The sequence below is a fragment of the Triticum dicoccoides genome, chromosome 3B (assembly GCF_002162155.2).
Source record: "Triticum dicoccoides isolate Atlit2015 ecotype Zavitan chromosome 3B, WEW_v2.0, whole genome shotgun sequence".
NCBI lineage: Eukaryota > Viridiplantae > Streptophyta > Magnoliopsida > Poales > Poaceae > Triticum > Triticum dicoccoides.
The window spans coordinates 674,538,181-674,559,339 of NC_041385.1; the positions used below are offsets into that span (position 1 = coordinate 674,538,181).

At 43.4% G+C, this 21,159-nt stretch overlaps 1 protein-coding gene, 1 long non-coding RNA gene and 1 pseudogene across 2 annotated transcripts; all 3 read right to left on the bottom strand.

The window, feature by feature from the left end:
* Nucleotides 1-2,436: 2,436 nt before the first annotated feature.
* Nucleotides 2,437-3,519, bottom strand: LOC119281802 (BTB/POZ and MATH domain-containing protein 1-like). The gene has a single exon (XM_037562230.1). It carries the CDS (start codon nucleotides 3,517-3,519, stop codon nucleotides 2,437-2,439), a length of 1,083 nt encoding a protein of 360 aa, XP_037418127.1.
* Nucleotides 3,520-5,745: 2,226 nt separating this feature from the next.
* On the bottom strand, nucleotides 5,746-8,936 carry LOC119281803 (annotated as a pseudogene).
* Nucleotides 8,937-17,684: 8,748 nt separating this feature from the next.
* LOC119281804 lies at nucleotides 17,685-18,589 on the bottom strand. Its single transcript, XR_005138556.1, has 2 exons — nucleotides 18,386-18,589; nucleotides 17,685-18,060 (listed from the first exon to the last, which is right to left on the bottom strand). It is a non-coding gene; the product is annotated as an uncharacterized LOC119281804 (long non-coding RNA).
* Nucleotides 18,590-21,159: the final 2,570 nt, after the last annotated feature.

Sequence of the window (21,159 nt, forward strand, 5' to 3'; positions counted from 1 at the left end):
CCTGTCTCTAAGGAAACAATCAGCGGCTCAGCTTCAGTGCCTGGTGGATCAGATGGCAAACTGTTTGCCAAGGTGGAAGGCGGCCCTCATGCCGAAGAGTGGTAGGCTTACTTTGGTGCTTTCGGTCCTGTGTGCAATGCCCATCCATGCGATGATGGCTTTGGACCTTCCTTCCAAAACCATGACGGCCATGAACAAGATTTGTCGAGGATTTCTATGGTGCCGGAGAGCGGAGGCTAATGGAGGAAACTGTGCGGTGGCTTGGGAGACCGTGTGTACCCCAAAATGGGTAGGAGGGCTAGGTGTGCCTAACTTGAGGTGGATGAACATAGCCATGCAGGCCAAATGGCCATGGTTGCAGAGGACGGATAGGAGTAGACCCTGGAGTGAATTCAAAATCAAAGTTCCATCTGAGGCGATGCAAATCTTTCAAGCGGCTACTAGGTGCAGGGCAAGCAATGGGATGAACACCTTATTTTGGGAAGATCGATGGCTAGATGAGATGAGGATTCAGGAGCTTGCGCCGGCGGTATATGACTTGGTGGCACGCCGGATCAGGCAGATGTGTATGCTTGGCCACGTGGGGATGGACAAGTCCTGGGCAGCTTGCCTTGGTCCCAACATAACTATGGTGGCACTGCAACAGTTCCTACAGCTATGGCAGCGGGTTCAGACGTGGGAACCGGTGGAGAGTGTCTCGGACAGGATAGTTTGGTCTTGGGAGCCGACGGGACAATTCTCTGTGAGATCTGCGTACGCAACGAAGTTCTGGGGAAGGGAGATCATTCCCTCCACGGAGTTAACGTGGAAATCGAGAGCCCCGTCTCAATGCAAATTCTTCACGTGGCTGGCCCTGCGAAACAGATGTTGGACGTCGGACCGGCTAGCTAGGAGGGGGCTGCCACATCAGGTCAATTGCCCTTTGTGCGACCAAGAGGAGGAAACCATTGATCATGTGTTGCTAACATGCGTCTTCGCTCGTGAGATTTGGGTGGCGATTTGTACGGCTCTGGGAAAGCCGGAGTGGGCACCATCTACGCAGGATGCTCTCAAGCCGTGGGTTTGTGACAAGCAAGCGGCTGCTAATGTGGCAAGGAAGGATCTGCACGCTATACTGCTTCTCACGTTGTGGGAGTTGTGGAAGCATAGAAACGCGATTGTCTTCGATGGTGCTTTGCCATCAGCTAGTCAACTGATCAATAGAATTGTGAACGAGGGTAGAAGCTGGTTGATGGCGGGGCTCTTCAAAGGCAATGTAGAGGCTGTGTTTGCAGGCTTAGTTAGGTGGACGAGTGGGGAGTAGTAGTCTAGTTAGCGTGTGCGATCGTGCGCGATCGTGCGTGAGGTGGAGTTGTACATGGTGTTTGTCACACCTTTGTAAATGACTGCTCAAGGCTTTCTATGCCTTTCCTTCTTTAATATATGACTCGTGCATATTCGAAAAAAAGATTTGAATTTATATAAAAGTACTACCCCCTCCGTCTCATAATATAAGAGCGTTTTTGACACTAGTGTAGTGTCAAAAACGCTCTTATATTATGGGACGGAGGGAGTATAAATCAAGGGGCTTGGATAGGAATATTGAAACCGACATGTACAAGCTGTTCATTTGCCAAACTGTTCTAACCGAAATCAAATGATACTACAGGTGCATCTTAAAATTCCTCATACGCATTACTAGAGTTGAATCTCCCTAGAATTAATTTTAGATTCTTGAAAACAAGTTTCAGGTAAGAACTACCAAAAGTAGAAACCTTCACTTATCATCCTTCAGCGAAAGCTTGGCGGTGATATCTAGGATACCCATCTCCATGACTTTTGGCCACCCAAGTTGCCGCCTAAAAGAAACAAAAGGAAGGTTTCATGCGAAAATCCTCATCTGAGCTCAGGCTCAGATGCTCCCACTCAGAAAAAAAATTCAAAACAAATATAAAAATATTCAAAAAAATCCAATTTTTTGTGTAGTAGATAATTTGTTGCGTGAGGACCGCTGCAAATTTCAACTCCTTTGGACATTTGAGCAGCTCTCGGCAAAAAAGACAAATCGGGTCAAAACAGTTTGTGAACAGTAAACTTTTTTACAGACCCTGATTTTGTCTTTTTTGCCGAGAGATGCTCAAATGTCCAAACGAGTTGAATTTTGCAGCGAACCTCACGCATCAAATTATCCACCACACAAAAAAATTGGAATTTTTTGAATTTTTCTAGTATTTATTTTAATTTTTTTCGTCAACGCGGGTGCAGCTAAGCCCGGGAGCCAAATTGGCCTTCTCGGTTTCATGTCACAACTTATATTAAGAAAAGAACAGTGCAACACATGACAGTGCGTTGCTCCTCTAAATTTGGGAACAAATGTTTTTGTGGCACAACATGAAGCCAAGGCGAATGCTACATATTTCAGAAATATACAGAGAAAACTGACCGTTCTTTCAGATTTTAGGAAGCAAGCTTAGCAATGAGCTCCTTCAGAAGAGAAGGACAGGTTCTAGTTATGTCCTCCAAGCCGTCAGCCGCCGTTATCTCCTTCAAATTGGCGGGAGTCTTGATGAATTCAAAGCAAACCTCCTTCAACCCATGACAATTATGCTGCTCAGCTAGAGTAAGAATAGTCGTCACCGAGCTCACATCTATGTGAGAGCACAGCTTTTCTTCACATAGTCCTTTGAGCCTTTGGAGATCATATCTATCCGCTGCTGCAAGCAAGTGTTGCAGCCACAATGCTTCCTGGGCTTCTCCTTCCTCACCCCCCATGTCTATCTCCATCTTGGGCAGCGAGTCGGTGTAAATAAAGTCAAGCAAGGACCTAAACACCTTTGCTTCCATGTCTTCTACATCTATGACACTTGCTACAGTGCCCTCCTTCATGGAGCCAAGCAGCTCCGCCTTGAAAACCACAGACCGAGCTGCAAGCACGCATCGGTGGGCAGCGAACTTCTGACCGGACACCATGAATGTCACGTCCGTGCCCTCCTCGGACAGGAAAAGGTCGCTGATATGCTGTTTTATGCTAGAAGGCGGCACCTTGATGAGGAGATCAACTGTCGTGGCAATGGCGACGTCACAGCGGATGGTGAAACAATCATCTTTTAGATGCTTTGATTTCTCAAGGGCGTCTCTTTTCATGAAATTCCTGTAACCCCAAGAGGGGTGACAGCTGGAGAAATTGTCTGCCTTTTTTGCACGAATATATGTTGAATCTTGCTTCTCAAGCTCGTCGATGAAACTAAATCCAAACTGTACCTTCAGACGCTCCACGGCATTTTCATCGAGAAGAAAATAAAGAGATACAGAGTCCGCACACTTTGAGCGGTCGCCATTAAGATAGTAGCTGATGCGCCAACGATGACCTCCTATCATGAAAGGGAGAGAGAGGATGTTTCTGCGATTAGGTGTAATGGCTTTGATGTGCGAGTAGCGGTTAACCACGAGCAGGTGGTACCCGCTGGCCGCGGAGACGTTGATGGCGTGGCCGACGGCCTCGCCATCGCCGCCGACGAGAGAGACGCCGGCAAATGACATGGCAGATGAGCAGAATATATAACTGAAATATGAACTGGACTACGTGGGTGAACTCGTCAGTACTGCCGCTCGAGTCTTCCTCGTGCGTCCAAATCGTGGAAACTCGGCCGACGCTCGTACAAGTATTTCGTCAGAGTTCACGAACAGGATTTGGTCCTCTGCTAAACTATTTGCTTCTGTCAATGGTTGACTCACATCATGCTTTCCGTGTATATATAGACGCGAACATACAACACCATAACACAATAGGATTCTAACTTGAAGCCGTGACGGACATGAACTGTACCAACACACGCGTACACAAACAACTTATAAACAAGGAAACTTAACTAGCAGACGTTTGAGCACATTTCATGCGGTTGGCAAACGGAGCTGCGGCAGTTTGGTCTCCGTCTCTTCCGAAAGCCGGTACTGACATGCAGATGGCTTACTATGTTTTTTCTAATACTCTGCATCGCAAACACAAGCGCTCATATATACGGGCATACACTCACCTCTATGAACGCACACATGCACATCCTACACCTATGAGCACCATCGGAAGACCGAGCCGACGTATCATCTTAAGATTTTAGGAAAGTCATCGGAAGCGCCTCATAGTCGACAGGAACGTGTTCTCCCACTGACACATTGCCGGAAATCCTGAAATAAATACAGGATAAATGCGAGCACCAGGACTTGAACCATGGTCTGCCTACCTAACTATCCAACCACAGGTTTATTCGCAACGGCCTACTATGTTATGCTGATGAAAAGTGTGGCAACGGGCCATCAAGAACCACGGTTGATCCAGGGTGCATGAACATCAACTGAACTAAAACCAAGAAAAATATCTTCAATGAAATAAGGCTGGTCATAATGGGGATTGGGAGTATCATATATTAGTATCATGCATATGATGCTAGTGTATGATACCATCCCTAGTGCATAGTATCATGTATGGGAAACGATTGCCCTCGGCCGACTGATAACCACGGTGCGTCCGCCGCCTCCATTGCGTGTCATGCGTCCTCGGCATAAAGGCAAGTGCAAGCATCTTTTCAACAACAACGGTGTTGTTGCAAATCTTGACGGCGCACGGCTACTGTGATGCAACGTGACTTCATTATGTAGAAATATAATCCTGCAACAAGTCCTTTGTTGCAAAAAAAAAATTAATCCACAACAAGAGGGTTGTTGTAGAAAAATTCTAAAAAATATCTACAACAAGATGTCTGTTGTAAAAAAACTGCAACAAGACATTTGTTGCTGAAAATTCTGCAGCAAGATGTCTGTTGCAACGAATTTTCACAACAAAGCATGTGTTGCAGTGGTGGATGATAACGCTCGGCCACTCGATGCGTCAAATCTGACGGCTTGCGCCCGGCCGATCTTTTAAAAAGATCAGCCGGTGAACGCGTAGCGCACCCCATCATGTATTTGAACATAGCTTTCAATGATATAAATTTTTATGACATGCAAGAACATTTTGTTAGTTAAATCTATGGTCAAAATTTGGCATAAAATACAATGAGGACCAATAAACTAGGACGAAGGTAGTATGATACTTCCATTACGACCAGCCTAAGATGTATATTTGGCTGGTGACAGGAAGTGGGAATTCTTTCGGGTGACCATGACAATGGCACGATTGAAGCTTTCAATAAAATTCTCGCTTCAATCAAACAAAAAGGAAACAAATCTTGATCGTTCAATTTACATAACTGACTCAGTCTACAGCTTGGATTGAATTTGAAAGTACTGTAAGCCACATGGCTTGGATAGGAATACTGTAACCAAATGGAGCACGAGCGGTTCAGTTGCCAAAAATGTTCTAACCGTAACCAAATGATACTACTGATGCATTTTGAAATCCCTGCTTCTTGATTGTAAGTTTCATATAGGAAGTAACAATGGAACCGTCACTAGTCATCCATTAGCCGAAAGCTTGGCGATGATATCTTTGACAGCCGAAGAGCATCATGCAGCAAGACTGTCCAGCACACCCATCACCATGGCTTTTTGCCGCCTGAATGAAAGGAAAATAAGGCTAATGACGCAATGTTTAGTAAAAGGCAGAGTGCAACACATGACTCTGTTGCTTTTCTAAACAGGGAAATAAAAATTTATAAATGATGAGCATGATACATCATTTTTTGGGCCAAAGCACACATGAACAACCTAGAAACATAGATATGAAAAAAGTGTATCTAGAAAAATACAGTAAAAACTAACCTTTTATAGACTTTAAGAAGCGAACTTAGCAATGAGCTCCTTTAGAAGGGAAGGACAGGTTTTAGTTATATCCTCCAAGCCGTCAGCCGCGGTTATCTCCTTCAAATTGGCGGGAGTCTTGATGAATTCAAAGCAAACCCCCTTCAACCCATGACAATTATGCTGCTCGGCTAGAGTAAGAATAGTCGTCACCGAGCTCACATCTATGTGTTCACACAGCTTCTCTTCACATAGTCCTTTGAGCCTTTGGAGATCATATTTATCCGCTGCTGCAAGCAAGTGTTGCAGCCACAATGCTTCCTGGGCTTCTCCTTCCTCATCCCCCATGTCTATCTCCATCTTGGGCAGTGAGTCGGTGTAAATAAAATCAAGCAAGGCCTTAAACACCTTTGCTTCCATGTCTTCTACATCCATGACACTTCCTGTTGTGCTCTCTTTCATGGGGCCAAACAACTCTGCCTTGAAGACTGCAGACCGAGCTGCAAGCACGCATCGGTGGGCAGCGAACATCTCACCACTCACCCTGAATGCCACATCAGTGCCCTCTTTGAACAGGAGGAAGTCGCTGATATGTTGTTGTATGCTACAAGGCGGTACCTTGATGAAGAGATCAATGGTACCAGCAATGGTGATGTCACATCGGATGGTGAAGCAGTCGTCCTTTAGATGCTTTGATTTCTCAAGGGCGTCTCTTTTCATGAAACTCTTGTAACCCCAATATGGAATTGTAGTGGAGAAATTGTTTGGCTCTACCGAACGAATATATGCCGAATTTTGCTTCTCAAGCTGGTCGACAAAACTAAAGTCGTACATCACCGTTACTGCCTCAGCAATATTTCCATCGAGAAAAAGAAAAAGAGATATAGAGTCGGCATGCTCCGAGTGTTTGCCATTAGGGTAGTAGCAGATGCGCCAACGATGGCCTCCTATCATGAAAGGGAGAGAGAAGATCGTCTTGCCATTAGGTGTAGTGGCTTTGGTGTGCGAGTACCGATTAACCACGAGCAGGTGGTAGCCGCTGGTCGTGGAGACGTCGATGGCATGGCCGACGGCCTTGCCGTCGCCGACGAGCGAGACGCCGGCAAATGACATGGCAGATGAGCAAAGACAGACGCACCCCGCAAACTCCGCCGACGCTCGTGTACAAGTACTTCGTCAGAGTTCACGAACGAAGACAGACGCACCCGGGACGAACAGGATTTGGTCCTCTGCCAAGCTATTTGCTTCTGTCAATGGTTGACTCACATCATGATTCCTGTGTGTATAGACGCCAACATACAGCACCATAACACAATAGGATTCTAGTAACTTGAAGCCGTGACGGACATGAACTGCACCAACACACGCGTACACAAACAACTTATAAACAAGGAAACTTAACTAGCAGGCTCTCAATCAGGACACGGATAAGTTTTTCTTTTTCTTTTTTTGATGGCACGCGGCGCTCCGGCAGCGGGCCGGACACCAAAATAAATCTTGATCGTCCAGTTCACAATAACTGACTCGATCTGCAGTTTGGATCGAATTTGAAAGTAGCAAGTCACGGAATACTGAAACCGATGCAGTACAAGCTATTGAGTTGCCAAACTGTTCTAACCAAAATCAAATGAGTCGATAGTAGTGGCCGTATGCATCTTTCTGATGCAGAGGCCGGGGTTATATCCCTTTTCCAAAAAAAAATGAGTCGATAGTAGTGGTGCATCTTGGAATTCCTCATACATATCTGCAGTTGATCTCTCTCTAGACCAAAATACACCTTCTTGAGCACATGTTACAGACAGGAACAAAGGAACAAACCCATGACATCCTTCAGCGAAAGTTTGGTGCAGATATCTTTGATAACTGGAGGGCATCATCATGAAGCTAGACTGTCCAGGTCTCCCGTCAACATGACTGTATGCCAACTGAGTTCGCACCTGAAGGAAAGAAAAAGAAGATTCATGTCGCAACTGATTAAGAAAAGACACATTTTTTTTTGGCCAAAGCGCACATTATGCATCCAGTTAAATTTCTGCCACAACATGAAGTCATACCGAATGGTGCAAAGAAATAAAAAATGCAACCTTTAGAAGAGAAGGACAGGTTATTTTTGATACGGTAAAAACTTACTGGTTTTATAGATTTTACGAAGCAAACTTAGCAATGAGCTCCTTTAGAAGAGAAGGACAGGTTCTAGTTATGTCCTCCAAGCCATCAGCCGCAGTTATCTCTTTCAAATTAGCAGGAGTCTTGATGAACTCAAAGCAAACCTCCTTCGATCCACCACAGTTGTGCTACTCAGCTTGTGTAAGAATAGTTGTCACTGAGCTCACGTCTACGTGTTCACACAAATTCTTTTCACACAGTGCTTTCAGCCTCTGGAGATCATATCTATCCGCCGCTGCGAGCAAGTGTTGCAGCCACAATGCTTCCTGGGCTTCTTCCTCATCCCCCGTGTCCGTCTCCATCTCAGGCAATGAGTCGGTGTAAATGAAGTCAAGCAAGGCCCTAAACACCTTCGCTTCCATGTCTTCTACATCTATGACACTTGCTATTGTGTTGTCTTTCATGGAGCCAAACAGCTCCGCCTTGAAGACTGTAGATCGAGCTGCAAGCACGCATCGGTGGGCAGCAAACTTCTCACCACACACCATGAATGTTACGTCAGTGCCCTCCTTGGACATGAGGAGATTGGTGATATGCTGTTTGATGCTAGAAGGTGGTACCTTGATGAAGAGATCAACTGTGGTGGCAATGGCGAGGTCACATCGAATGGTGAAACAATCATCTTTTAGATGCTTTGATTTCTCAAGAGCGTCTTTTTTTATGAAACACCGGCGACCCCAAGATGTAGTACTGCTTGAGAAGTTATCTGCCTTTCTTGCACGAATATATGTTGAATCTTGCTTCTCATGCTCGTCGACAAAACTAAAAATGGACTGCACATTCAGAGCCTCTGCAACATTTTCATCAAGAAGACATAGAAAGAGAGATATTGAGTCCGCACACTCTGAGCGGTCGCCATTAGGATAGTAGCTTATGCGCCAACGATGACCTCCTATCATGAAAGGGAGAGACACGATCTTCGTGCCATTGGATACAGTGGCTTTGGTGTGCAAGTAGCGGTTAACCACAAGCAGGTGGTACCCACTGGCACTGGGGATGTCGATGGCGTGGCCGACGGCCTTGCTGTCGCCGACGAGAGACACGCCGGCAAATGACATGGCAGATGGGCAGAACTTGACTGAAATTTGATACTATGTGTTGGGGAGCGAATTGGGGTGTCAGATTAGCACTCGCCCTCCAGTCCACTCGCTATATATGGAGGACAAGGGCGTAAAGAGGTTGAATTCGTAAGGGAGGACTGCCCCGGCCCCTCGTCCTCCTGGCGTGTAAGTTATGGCAGCGTGATTCCAGAGCACGTTCACACGTCTGCATGCGTGCGCTTGGGAAACGGAGCTGCGGCAGTTTGGTCTGCGTCTCTTCGAGAGCCGGAACTGGAGCAGTCAATCGCCTCCACTTCCCGGGGAGATGAACAGATGGCCTGTGACATGCAAACGGCCTGGTTGATTGCACATGACATTGACATGGAAAATCATTGTAACGATATGCTGATCCACGTCGCATGAACATCAGCTGAACTAAACCCAAGAAAATTTTAGAGTTAAATATACTAGAGGTGCCCCAACTTGTCCTGCATGGTCAGTTTAGTGCCTAAAGTTGTAAAATATACGAAATCGGTGCTCGAACTTGTCTAGTTGTGCAAATACGGTGCCTCCATCTGTATGCAGACGTACGTCCAGCCTTGTGGCATGTCAGTGTGGCAGTGGCCTACCTGTCAGTGTCTAAGAGCGCGGAACATGCTGGGTGCTCCATGCATGAGGATTTATTTTGCAGAAACCCCTTCATATTTTACTTAATCACGTAAAAAAGACTTCAAATACAACGTATGGTAGCGAGAACTAACATGATGCATTATCTATCACGTATCGCTCTCCAATTTTCATAATGCATTATCTATCAGTTTTATTTTTATTTTGTCAAAGTTCTTGTTTTGTTTCATGACACATAATTTTTCACATACAAAAAATACAACATGCAATTATTCAGTATTTTAAATCTTTTTTTGTTTTCATTATTGTGTACTTTGAAGAGGTAGGCATGAACTTTTTCAGAATTTATGGGGCTTTAAATAGTTGAACCAATATTTTTTTATAAATTTATGTATGTTCATTCTGGACAACAAGCACACACACAATCATTGTTTATCTTCATTGTATTTCTAAAATAACCAAATTTTAACAAATTGACAACATAGTATTTGTAAACTATTCAACATGTATTAACAAGTATTGAGTTGAACTTTTAATACAATTATTTAACATGTTACATAATAATTTTTTAATACACATTGAGTTTGTTTAATACACATTGTGAATTTTTAGTGCACGTGATGAACTTTTTCCAAATGCACTAAAACTTTGTTTAAGTTTATGGAAGTTTTAATTTATTATTACTCCATCGGATCCATAGTAATTGATGCTAGTTTAGTACAGAGTTAGTACAACTTCAAAAAATAATATTACACTTCTGTGGGTGCATGCGCAAAAAAATTCAGAATTTCTTTAGCTGTAAAAATCCGTTTCTTTGAACTTCAAAACAAGCAACACAATGTACATGTGCTTCAATGCTACCTTTCGCATAGCAATGCAATATATATAGTTCGACATCGTTAATTTTAGATGACTAGAGTATGTCCTCGTAGACAACCTGCGAGTGCACTATAATTTGCTACCACCAGGTCTCATGATCAATCTTGCCTCACGCAATTTTTTTCTCTAAATTTTCATGTTTACATACGTGATTAAATAAAACATGAGGGGGTTTTATAAAAAAATCCTCATGCGCCGGCCACCTAGCGCATTCCCCGCTCTCAGCCACTTACAAGTGGGCCACTGCCACATTGGCACGCCACATGGGTTAGACGCATGTCTAGATACAGATGGAGGCATCGTATTTACACAACCACACAAGTTCGAGCATCAATTTCATGTATTTTGCAACTTTAGGCACTAAACTGATCATGCACGACAAGTTGAGGCACCTGTAGTGTATTTAACTCAAAATTTTATCCAAACACGGAACTACGAAGCAACTGGCACTTTTTCCTTTCCAAAATGGCGCCAGGCACACAATGTTGGATCTGCTCCCTCAGTCCAAAAATACTTGTCATCAAAATAAATAAAAGGGGATGTATCTAGATGTATATTCGTTCTAGATATATCCCTTTTTATCCATTTTGATGACAAAGTATTTTCGGACGGAAGGAGTAGGAGACAAATGGCTCGATAAAGCAAACACGCCCAATTGGAGCTTCTACCGCAAGATATATTTTATTGCCGCGAAGCAAAATTGATCAGCTCTTCACTAGCGCTGACGAAACAAAATAATTCCTACATCGCTCGCTACCTATATCATCGCGCCACAGCAAACATTTCCAGCAAAATAGTAGTCTACCATCTTGCCTACGGATTCACCTGATGCAGCAGATATACGCTAAAAACACAGCCATAGGTCTACCATCTTGCCTACGGATTGATCGGATGCCTTCATTACCACTCAACATGGCAATTACAGGACACACTGATCCACTAGGATCATTACAACAGGAAAACAACAGATTCACAACAGCCTCGCAAGACCCTGGACAGATCTTTGCAACCATACATACATAAAATTCCACTGGGTAGTCTTAGACGGGAGCCTACGGTACGAAGACCATAGTAAACATAGTTTGCCCTTATTGGAAGATCCACTAGTCCTTTGTGCAACATGTACTTATCTAACTCCGGAAGAGGGGCAAAATTGTTTCAACTGTGGCTGCAACACCACATGTATGCTGCTGGTTCATGATGCGACAAACGTTCCGCTGCTTCTGTTCATCAAAGATAAGCTCATCAGATTACGACCTAGGCATACATTTAACAGGATCTACAGGTGGATGAGAAAGAAATGGTTCCAGCAGTTGTTGTGGTGAGCCTTATCCAGATTTCATAGACAAAAATCAAATAAGAAAAATAAGCTCAGTAATTCAAAATCATGTGAGGAAAGAGTGTTCTGAAGGCATCCATGTGTGGGCTATAAAACAACATTATTTCCCTTTTTTGGTCATAATATTTCTGCACAGTGTTTAAAAATTGGTTCTAGTAGTCATATCATACATAAACATTTCTACAAGCAAATATATAGTTTATTGTATTTTTAAGGACCTGAATATCCAGCGAACCTCAGATTTTTAGGCATGGCAAATCGAACGTTTTTCATGGTAAATTATGTTCGCCGAGGATGGCAAGTTTAGTTGGTAAGCATGGCAAATCCGCCTCAGTTCATTTTTTGCCATGAAATTGCCGTGCTTGCAAACTAAATTTGACATCATCACGCCAATGTAAATTGCCATGAAAAACGTTCGATTTGACACACCTAAAAATCTGACGTCAGATTTTTAGTCTTCCTGTTTTTTAATTCCTGGTTACCAGGTTGCCAAACTCGAATCATGTTTCTAAAGTGAAATTTTATATAGAACATCCTGTGAGTTCTGACTTTACAAAAGGGTGCAAACTACTAATACTCTATTAGAGTATTTGCATCTATCAACATCTCAGGAAAACATCACACCCATAGGTGACAGCATTATCTAAAATGAAAGTACGACATCTTTCGGAAAAGTAATGTTGAGAAAGGAAAAAGTAATGAGAAATCACTAACCTTCAACCGGCAAATTATCCCTTACGGGTTGATTATTTAGCCAAAGGAAGCTCTGCACTTGCGAGACCAACATAAGCATTTCTTAGACCTCCGACACCCAGAATTACTTCCCAGCTGATGTAGAATCAGGGGAGAGAGGGGTGGCGGCTGGGATAGAAAGATGGCCTGGTATTGTATTCTATTGGAGTTAGGATTTCCTGTACAAGGGGGCAGCACATATATAGGCTGCAGGGTTACATGGGCCACATGGGACACATGGGCCACATGGGCCATAAGCGCGCGCGCACACACACACACACACTGAAATACAGATAAGACACAGCCCAACACTCCCCCTCAAGAGGGATGATAGATATCTATCATGCCCATCTTGTCACAAGCAAGATTGCTCTCCCTGGTTCCCAAACCTTTTGTCAGACAATCGGCGACTTGTTGTCCAGAGCTCACATGAGTTATCTTGATGATTCCTGCATCCAGTTTCTCTTTGATAAAGAATCTGTCTATCTCCACATGTTTTGTTCTGTCATGTTGCACTGGATTATTAGCAATGCTGATTGCAGATTTCTTGTCACACCACACATTCAGAGGATCTTGTCTGAGCACTTTCAGCTCAAGCAGAAGGCCTCTTACCCATAACATCTCACTCAGCCCTTGAGACATTGCCCTATACTCAGCTTCGGCAGTTGATTTTGACACCACCGGTTGTTTTTTGCTTCTCCATGATACCAAATTTCCACCAACAAACACACAATAGCCATAGGTTGATCGTCTATCATCAAGACAGCTAGCCCAATCAGCATCGCTATAACCGTCAACATTCAAATGGCCATTACTCTTGAACCAGAGTCCCATACCAGGGCTGCCCTTTAGATACCTCATGATTCTATAGACTGCATCAAGGTGTCCACTTCTGGGGTCATGCATATATCTACTTACTACACTTACTGCATATGTAATATCTGGTCTAGTGTGACACAAGTACAGAAGTTTGCCAACCAATTGTTGATATTTTGCTTTGTTAACTTGTTCACCCATCTGTGCTGTCAATTTGTGATTTTGTTCAATGGGAGTTGGGGCTGCTCTACATCCAAGCATTCCCATATCACTTAGGAGCTCTAAGGTATACTTCCGCTGAGACATGGCTATTCCCCTCTTTGATCTTGCAACTTTAATACCCAGGAAATATTTTAGCTGACCAAGATCCTTAACTTCAAATGCTTTGCCTAGGCATTTCTTTAGTCTTCCAATCTCCTCTTCATTGTCTCCCGTTATTATGATGTCATCCACATATACTGCAAGAATAGTAATCTGTTGCTTGGAATGTTTATAGAAAACAGTGTGATCTCCATTGCATTGTTTATACTCCATACTGCAAACTGCTTGCCTGAACCGGTCAAACCAAGCCCTTGGCGATTGCTTCAAATCGTAGAGAGATTTTCTCAATCTACAAACCTTCCCAACAGTCCCAGGTGTAGAAAGTCCAGGAGGAATTTTCATGTAGACTTCCTCTTGTAGATCTCCATGTAAAAAGGCATTTTTTACATCAAGTTGGTGTAGTTGCCATCCAAAGTTAGCTGCACATGAGATTAGAATCCTCACTGTATTCATCTTTGCAACTGGGGTGAATGTTTCGTCATAATCAATACCATACGTTTGGCTGTACCCTCTGGCTACCAGTCTTGCCTTGTAACGCTCAACCTTACCCTCAGGATTCTGCTTCACTGTGAAGATCCACTTACAACTGACTGCCTTCTTCCCATATGGAAGAGTCGCTAGCTCCCATGTTTTGTTCTTTCTCAGGGCCTCCAACTCTTCCCTCATGGCTTCACACCACTTTGGATCTTGTCTTGCTTCTTTCCAGTCTTTAGGAACAATCACGACTTGAAGGGATGCGACAAATGCTCTAAATGAAGGTGATAGGGCTTCATAGGTGACATAATTACTGATGTCATGCTCAAGATTGCCCTTGCTCAAAGTTTTCCTTGCTACTTCCTTCTTGAGAGCAATTGGCAGGTTAGGTGATGCTTCTTCAGTACTTGAATTTTCATATGACTCCACTTCAGATGAGCTTCCTGTCACTTGAGTTTCTTCTGACTGCTCCCCCTGTTCCATAGTTTCTTTTGACTGCTCCTCATGCACTTGTTCCTCCACAACTCTCTTCCTTCTTGTATACACCTGAGGATTCCTTTCCTCATTTGGTCTCTGCCACCTCTGCTGTTCAGCCCCATCAACTACAACTGGAATGAAGGATCCCACTATTTTCGGGGTTGGTATTGGCTGCTCCTTGTCGCCATTGGTGCTGCACTCACCACTCAAGTTGCACTCCCCCTCTTGACCACCCTGCATAGATTATGAGTGGTCAAGTTCTTCGAATAAAGTGCTGAGATCTGTCTTCTCACCATAGAAAGGCTCAGATTCTCGAAAGGTGACATCCATACTTACAAATGTGCGCCTTTCAGCAGGACTCCAACACTTATAGCCTCGCTGCCCTGCAGGATATCCAACAAATATGCATTTTACAGCTCGTGGATCCAGCTTTCCCACTGCTGGTCTATGATCTCTAACGAAGCAGGTGCACCCAAATTACTTCGGAGGAACTGAGAATTTGTTCTCCCCAAATAGCATCTCACATGGGGACTTAATACCAAGCATTTTTGAAGGCATCCGGTTGATCAGGAACGTTGCAGTCATGACAGCTTCACTCCACAAGAATTTTGGCACATTCATGGTGAACATAAGTGATCGAGCCACTTATAAAATGTGTCGGTTTTTTCTTTCTGCAACACCATTCTGAGCAGGGGTATCTGGACATGATGTTTGGTGCATTATGCCTTGTGCTGACAGGAAACCTCCAAATTGCTTACTCAGCTTCTGCAGTTGATTTTGACACCACCGGTTGTTTTTTGCTTCTCCATGATACCAAATTTCCACCAACAAACACACAATAGCTAGAGGTTGATCGTCTATCATCAAGACAGCTAGCCCAATCAGCATCGCCATAACCGTCAACATTCAAATGGCCATTACTCTTGAACCAGAGTCCCATACCAGGGCTGCCCTTTAGATACCTCATGATTCTATAGACTGCATCAAGGTGTCCACTTCTGGGGTCATGCATATATCTACTTACTACACTTACTGCATATGTAATATCTGGTCTAGTGTGACACAAGTATAGAAGTTTGCCAACCAATTGTTGATATTTTGCTTTGTTAACTTGTTCACCCATCTGTGCTGTCAATTTGTGATTTTGTTCAATGGGAGTTGGGGCTGCTCTACACCCAAGCATTCTCATATCACTTAGGAGCTCTAAGGTATATTTCCGCTGAGACAGGGCTATTCCCCTCTTTGATCTTGCAACTTCGATACCCAGGAAATATTTTAGCTGACCAAGATCCTTAACTTCAAATGCTTTGCCTAGGCATTTCTTTAGTCTTCCAATCTCCTCTTCATTGTCTCCCGTTATTATGATGTCATCCACATATACTGCAAGAATAGTAATCTGTTGCTTGGAATGTTTATAGAAAACAGTGTGATCTCCATTGCATTGTTTATACTCCATACTGCAAACTGCTTGCCTGAACCGGTCAAACCAAGCCCTTGGCGATTGCTTCAAACCACAGAGAGATTTTCTCAATCTACAAACCTTCCCAACTGTCCCAGGTGTAGAAAGTCCAGGAGGAATTTCCATGTAGACTTTCTCTTGTAGATCTCCATGTAAAAAGGCATTTTTTACATCAAGTTGGGGTAGTGGCCATCCAAAGTTAGCTGCACATGAGATTAGAATCCTCACTGTATTCATCTTTGCAACTGGGGCGAATGTTTCGTCATAATCAATACCATACGTTTGGCTGTACCCTCTGGCTACCAGTCTTGCCTTGTAATGCTCAACCTTACCCTCAGGATTCTGCTTCACTGTGAAGATCCACTTACAACTGACTGCCTTCATCCCATATGGAAGATTCGCTAGCTCCCATGTTTTGTTCTTTCTCAGGGCCTCCAACTCTTCCCTCATGGCTTCACACCACTTTGGATCTTGTCTTGCTTCTTCTAGTCTTTAGGAACAATCACGACTTGAAGTGATGCGACAAATGCTCTAAATGAAGGTGATAGGGCTTCATAGGTGACATAATTACTGATGTCATGCTCAAGATTGCCCTTGCTCAAAGTTTTCTTTGCTACTTCCTTCTTGAGAGCAATTGGCAGGTTAGGTGATGCTTCTTCAATACTTGAATTTTCATATGACTCCACTTCAGATGAGCTTCCTGTCGCTTGAGTTTCTTCTGACTGCTCCCCCTGTTCCATAGTTTCTTTTGATTGATCCTCATGCACTTGTTCCTCCACAACTCTCTTCCTTCTTGTATACACCTGAGGATTCCTTTCCTCATTTGGTCTCTGCCACCTCTGCTGTTCAGCCCCATCAACTACAACTGGAATGAAGGATCCCACTATTTTCGGGGTTGGTATTGGCTGCTCCTTGTCGCCATTGGTGCTGCACTCACCACTCAAGTTGCACTCCCCCTCTTGACCACCCTGCATAGATTGTGAGTGGTCAAGTTCTTCGAATAAAGTGCTGAGATCTGTCTTCTCACCATAGAAAGGCTCAGATTCTCGAAAGGTGACATCCATACTTACAAATGTGCACCTTTCAGTAGGACTCCAACACTTATAGCCTCGCTGCCCTGCAGGATATCCAACAAATATGCATTTTACAGCTCGTGGATCCAGCTTTCCCACTGCTGGTCTATGATCTCTAACGAAGCAGGTGCACCCAAATTACTTCGGAGGAACTGAGAATTTGTTCTCCCCAAATAGCATCTCACATGGGGACTTCATACCAAGCATTTTTGAAGGCATCCGGTTGATCAGGAACGTTGCAGTCATGACAGCTTCACTCCACAAGAATTTTGGCACATTCATGGTGAACATAAGTGATCGAGCCACTTATAAAATGTGTCGGTTTTTCCTTTCTGCAACACCATTCTGAGCAGGGGTATCTGGACATGATGTTTGATGCATTATGCCTTGTGCTGACAGGAAACCTCCAAATTGCTTGTTTACATATTCAGTTTCATTGTCAGATCTGATCAGCTGCACCTGCACATTGAATTGGTTTCGCACATAGGCATAAAACTCCTGAAAACATTGGAATACCTCATCTTTATGTCGCATGAGGTACACCCAAGTCATGCGAGTGTGGCAGTCTATAAATGTCACAAAATATTTCATTCCACTAACAGAAACAACAGGACATGTCCACACATCAGAGTGAATCAGCATAAACGGGGATATACTCCTTAGCCCCTTACTCAAATATGAGATTCTTGTGTGCTTTGCATATTCACATGCATCACACACAAGCTTACTCTTGTCTACTCCACGCATTACATCAGGAAACATCTTACTCATCTTATCAAAAGCCATATGCCCCATGCGACAGTGATGGATCATCGCCATTGTCTCACTTACTCCAACTAGTACAGCCAAAATAGGACTAGCACCAGACCTAGACACATCACGATCCATATACCACAATCCACTACGCCTGGTTCCTGTCCCAAGTTTCCTTCCAGTCATCCTCTCCTGAATCAAACATATTTTCTTATCAAGAGTTATTCGGCAATCTATCTGATCAATCAAAGCACTTAGAGAAAGCAAGTTCACAGGAAAAGCTAGAAATGTAATACATCAGATAATTTAATAGTGGGTGTACACTGAACTGATCCAACTCCTTTAATCGGTTGTGAGGTGCCATCAGCAGTTTGTATTGTTTCACAATGTGTAATTGGGTACTGAGTATATGATTCAAACTCAGTTGAGGTACCCGCAACATGCTTGGATGCTCCAGAATCTAATGTCCAATCTGGAAGAAAATCATGTGTGGATATAGATGCATTTGCAAAGTTACCTTCCCCTGTGTAGACAAAGTGGGCAAAGTTCCCGAAGGTGTTGTCCTCCTGACTTCTACTCTTCGACTCCCCTTGAGAGGTTGTTGACGTCCCTTCTTCTTGCATTGCCAAGTTAGCCAAGTTTGCTTTGAAGCCACTGGAATAATTCGAACCCCTCGAGTTACCTCTGCCTCTAACTCCCCGGTATCCACCTCGGCTGTAACCTCTTCCCCTACCACGTATTTCTCTGTGTTGTGCTGTGCAATTGATGCTTATGTGACCTTTCTCTCCACAGTTGAAGCACTCTCTTGTCTCCTTCCATTCAGACACAGTAAATGCTGAGCGAGATGCATTTGCTTCTCCAGTCTTGGTCAACTTCAACCTGACCTCCTCCTGTGCCATTGCTGCAACTGCCTCCTCAAGCGAGGGGAGCTTTGGCTGATGAAACAACCCAGCACGCCTTCCTTCAAATTCTGAGCTAAGTCCCTTCAAGAATTTCATCACTCTCGTACGCTCTACCCACTTCTTAGTAGCAACTATACATTCTGAATGTGGTAACTCCAATGGATCATAGTGGTCTAAGTCAGCCCACAAATGCTGCAATTCTGCTACATACTCCATCACCGACTTATCCCCTTGTTTTAGCTCATTTACTCTATCCTCAATCTGCGCCATAAGCATTATGTTCCCTTTCTCGAAGTACAATGTTTCCAGGGTTTTCCATACCTCTGCTGCATGGGGAAGAGTCTCCACGGCTGCTGCAATGGATGGGGTCAAGGAGTTCAGCAGCCATGCCACCACCAGGGAGTCAATGACACTCCACTTCTTCCACTCTTCACTTGCCCTGTTCGCCGGTTCATCTACTTCCCCTCTGACATAGCCTTCCAGCCCCTTTGTCCTCAATATTAGCAATGCCCTTCTGGACCAGCTTAGGTAGTTTGTGACCCCTTCTATATTTTTTTATAAATTTATGTATGTTCATTCTAGACAACAAGCACACACACAATCATTGTTTATCTTCATTGTATTTCTAAAATAACCAAATTTTAACAAATTGACAACATAGTATTTGTAAACTATTCAACATGTATTAACAAGTATTGAGTTGAACTTTTAATACAATTATTTAACATGTTACATAATAATTTTTTAATACACATTGAGTTTGTTTAATACACATTGTGAATTTTTAGTGCACGCGATGAACTTCTTCCAAATGCACTAAAACTTTCTTTAAGTTTATGGAAGTTTTAATTTATTATTACTCCATCGATCCATAGTAATTGATGCTAGTTTAGTACAGAGTTAGTACAACTTTAAAAAAAAATACACTTCTGTGGGTGCATGCGCAAAAAATTCAGAATTTCTTTAGCTGTAAAAATCCGTTTCTTTGAACTTCAAAACAAGCAACACAATGTACATGTGCTTCAATGCTACCTTTCGCATAGCAATGCAATATATATAGTTCGACATCGTTAATTTTAGATGACTAGAGTATGTCCTCGTAGACAACCTGCGAGTGCACTATAATTTGCTATCACCAGGTCTCATGATCAATCTTGCCTCACGCAATTTTTTCTCTAAATTTTCATGTTTGCATACGTGATTAAATAAAACATGAGGGGTTTTATAAAAAAAAATCCTCATGCGCCGGCCACCTAGCGCATTCCCCGCTCTCAGCCACTTACAAGTGGGCCACTGCCACATTGGCACGCCACATGGGTTAGACGCATGTCTAGATACAGATGGAGGCATCGTATTTACATAACCACACAAGTTCGAGCACCAATTTCATGTATTTTGCAAATTTAGGCACTAAACTGACCATGCACGACAAGTTGAGGCACCTGTAGTGTATTTAACTCAAAATTTTATCCAAACACGGAATTACGAAGCAACTGGCACTTTTTCCTTTCCAAAATGGCGCCAGGCACACAATGTTGGATCTGCTCCCTCAGTTCGAAAATACTTGTCATCAAAATGAATAAAAGGGAATGTATCTAGATGTATATTCGTTCTAGATATATCCCTTTTTATCCATTTTGATGACAAAGTATTTTCGGACGGAAGGAGTAGGAGACAAATGGCTCGATAAAACGAACACGCCCAATTGGAGCTTCTACCGCAAGATATATTTTATTGTCGCGAAGCAAAACTGATCAGCTCTTCACCAGCGCTGACGAAACAAAATAATTCCTACATCGCTCGCTACCTATATCATCGCGCCACAGCAAACATTTCCAGCAAAATAGTAGTCTACTATCTTGCCTACGGATTCACCTGATGCAGCAGATATACGCTAAAAACACAGCCATAGGTCTACCATCTTGCCTACGGATTGATCAGATGCCTTCATTATCACTCAACATGGCAATTACAGGACACACTGATCCACTAGGATCACTACAACAGGAAAACAACAGATTCACAACAGCCTCGCAAGACCCTGGACAGATCTTTGCAACCATACATACATAAAATTCCACTGGGTAGTCTTAGACGGGAGCCTACGGTACGAAGACCATAGTAAACATAGTTTGCCCTTATTGGAAGATCTACTAGTCCTTTGTGCAACATGTACTTATCTAACTCCGGAAGAGGGGCAAAATTGTTTCAACTGTGGCTGCAACACCACATGTATGCTGCTGGTTCATGATGCGACAAACGTTCCGCTGCTTATGTTCATCAAAGATAAGCTCATCAGATTACGACCTAGGCATACATTTAACAGGATCTACAGGTGGATGAGAAAGAAATGGTTCCAGCAGTTGTTGTGGTGAGCCTTATCCAGATT

Coding starts and splice junctions, on each gene's coding strand:
- LOC119281802 (XM_037562230.1), bottom strand. CDS start 3,519: ATGTCATTTGCCGGCGTCTCTCTCGTCGGCGGCGATGGCGAGGCCGTC.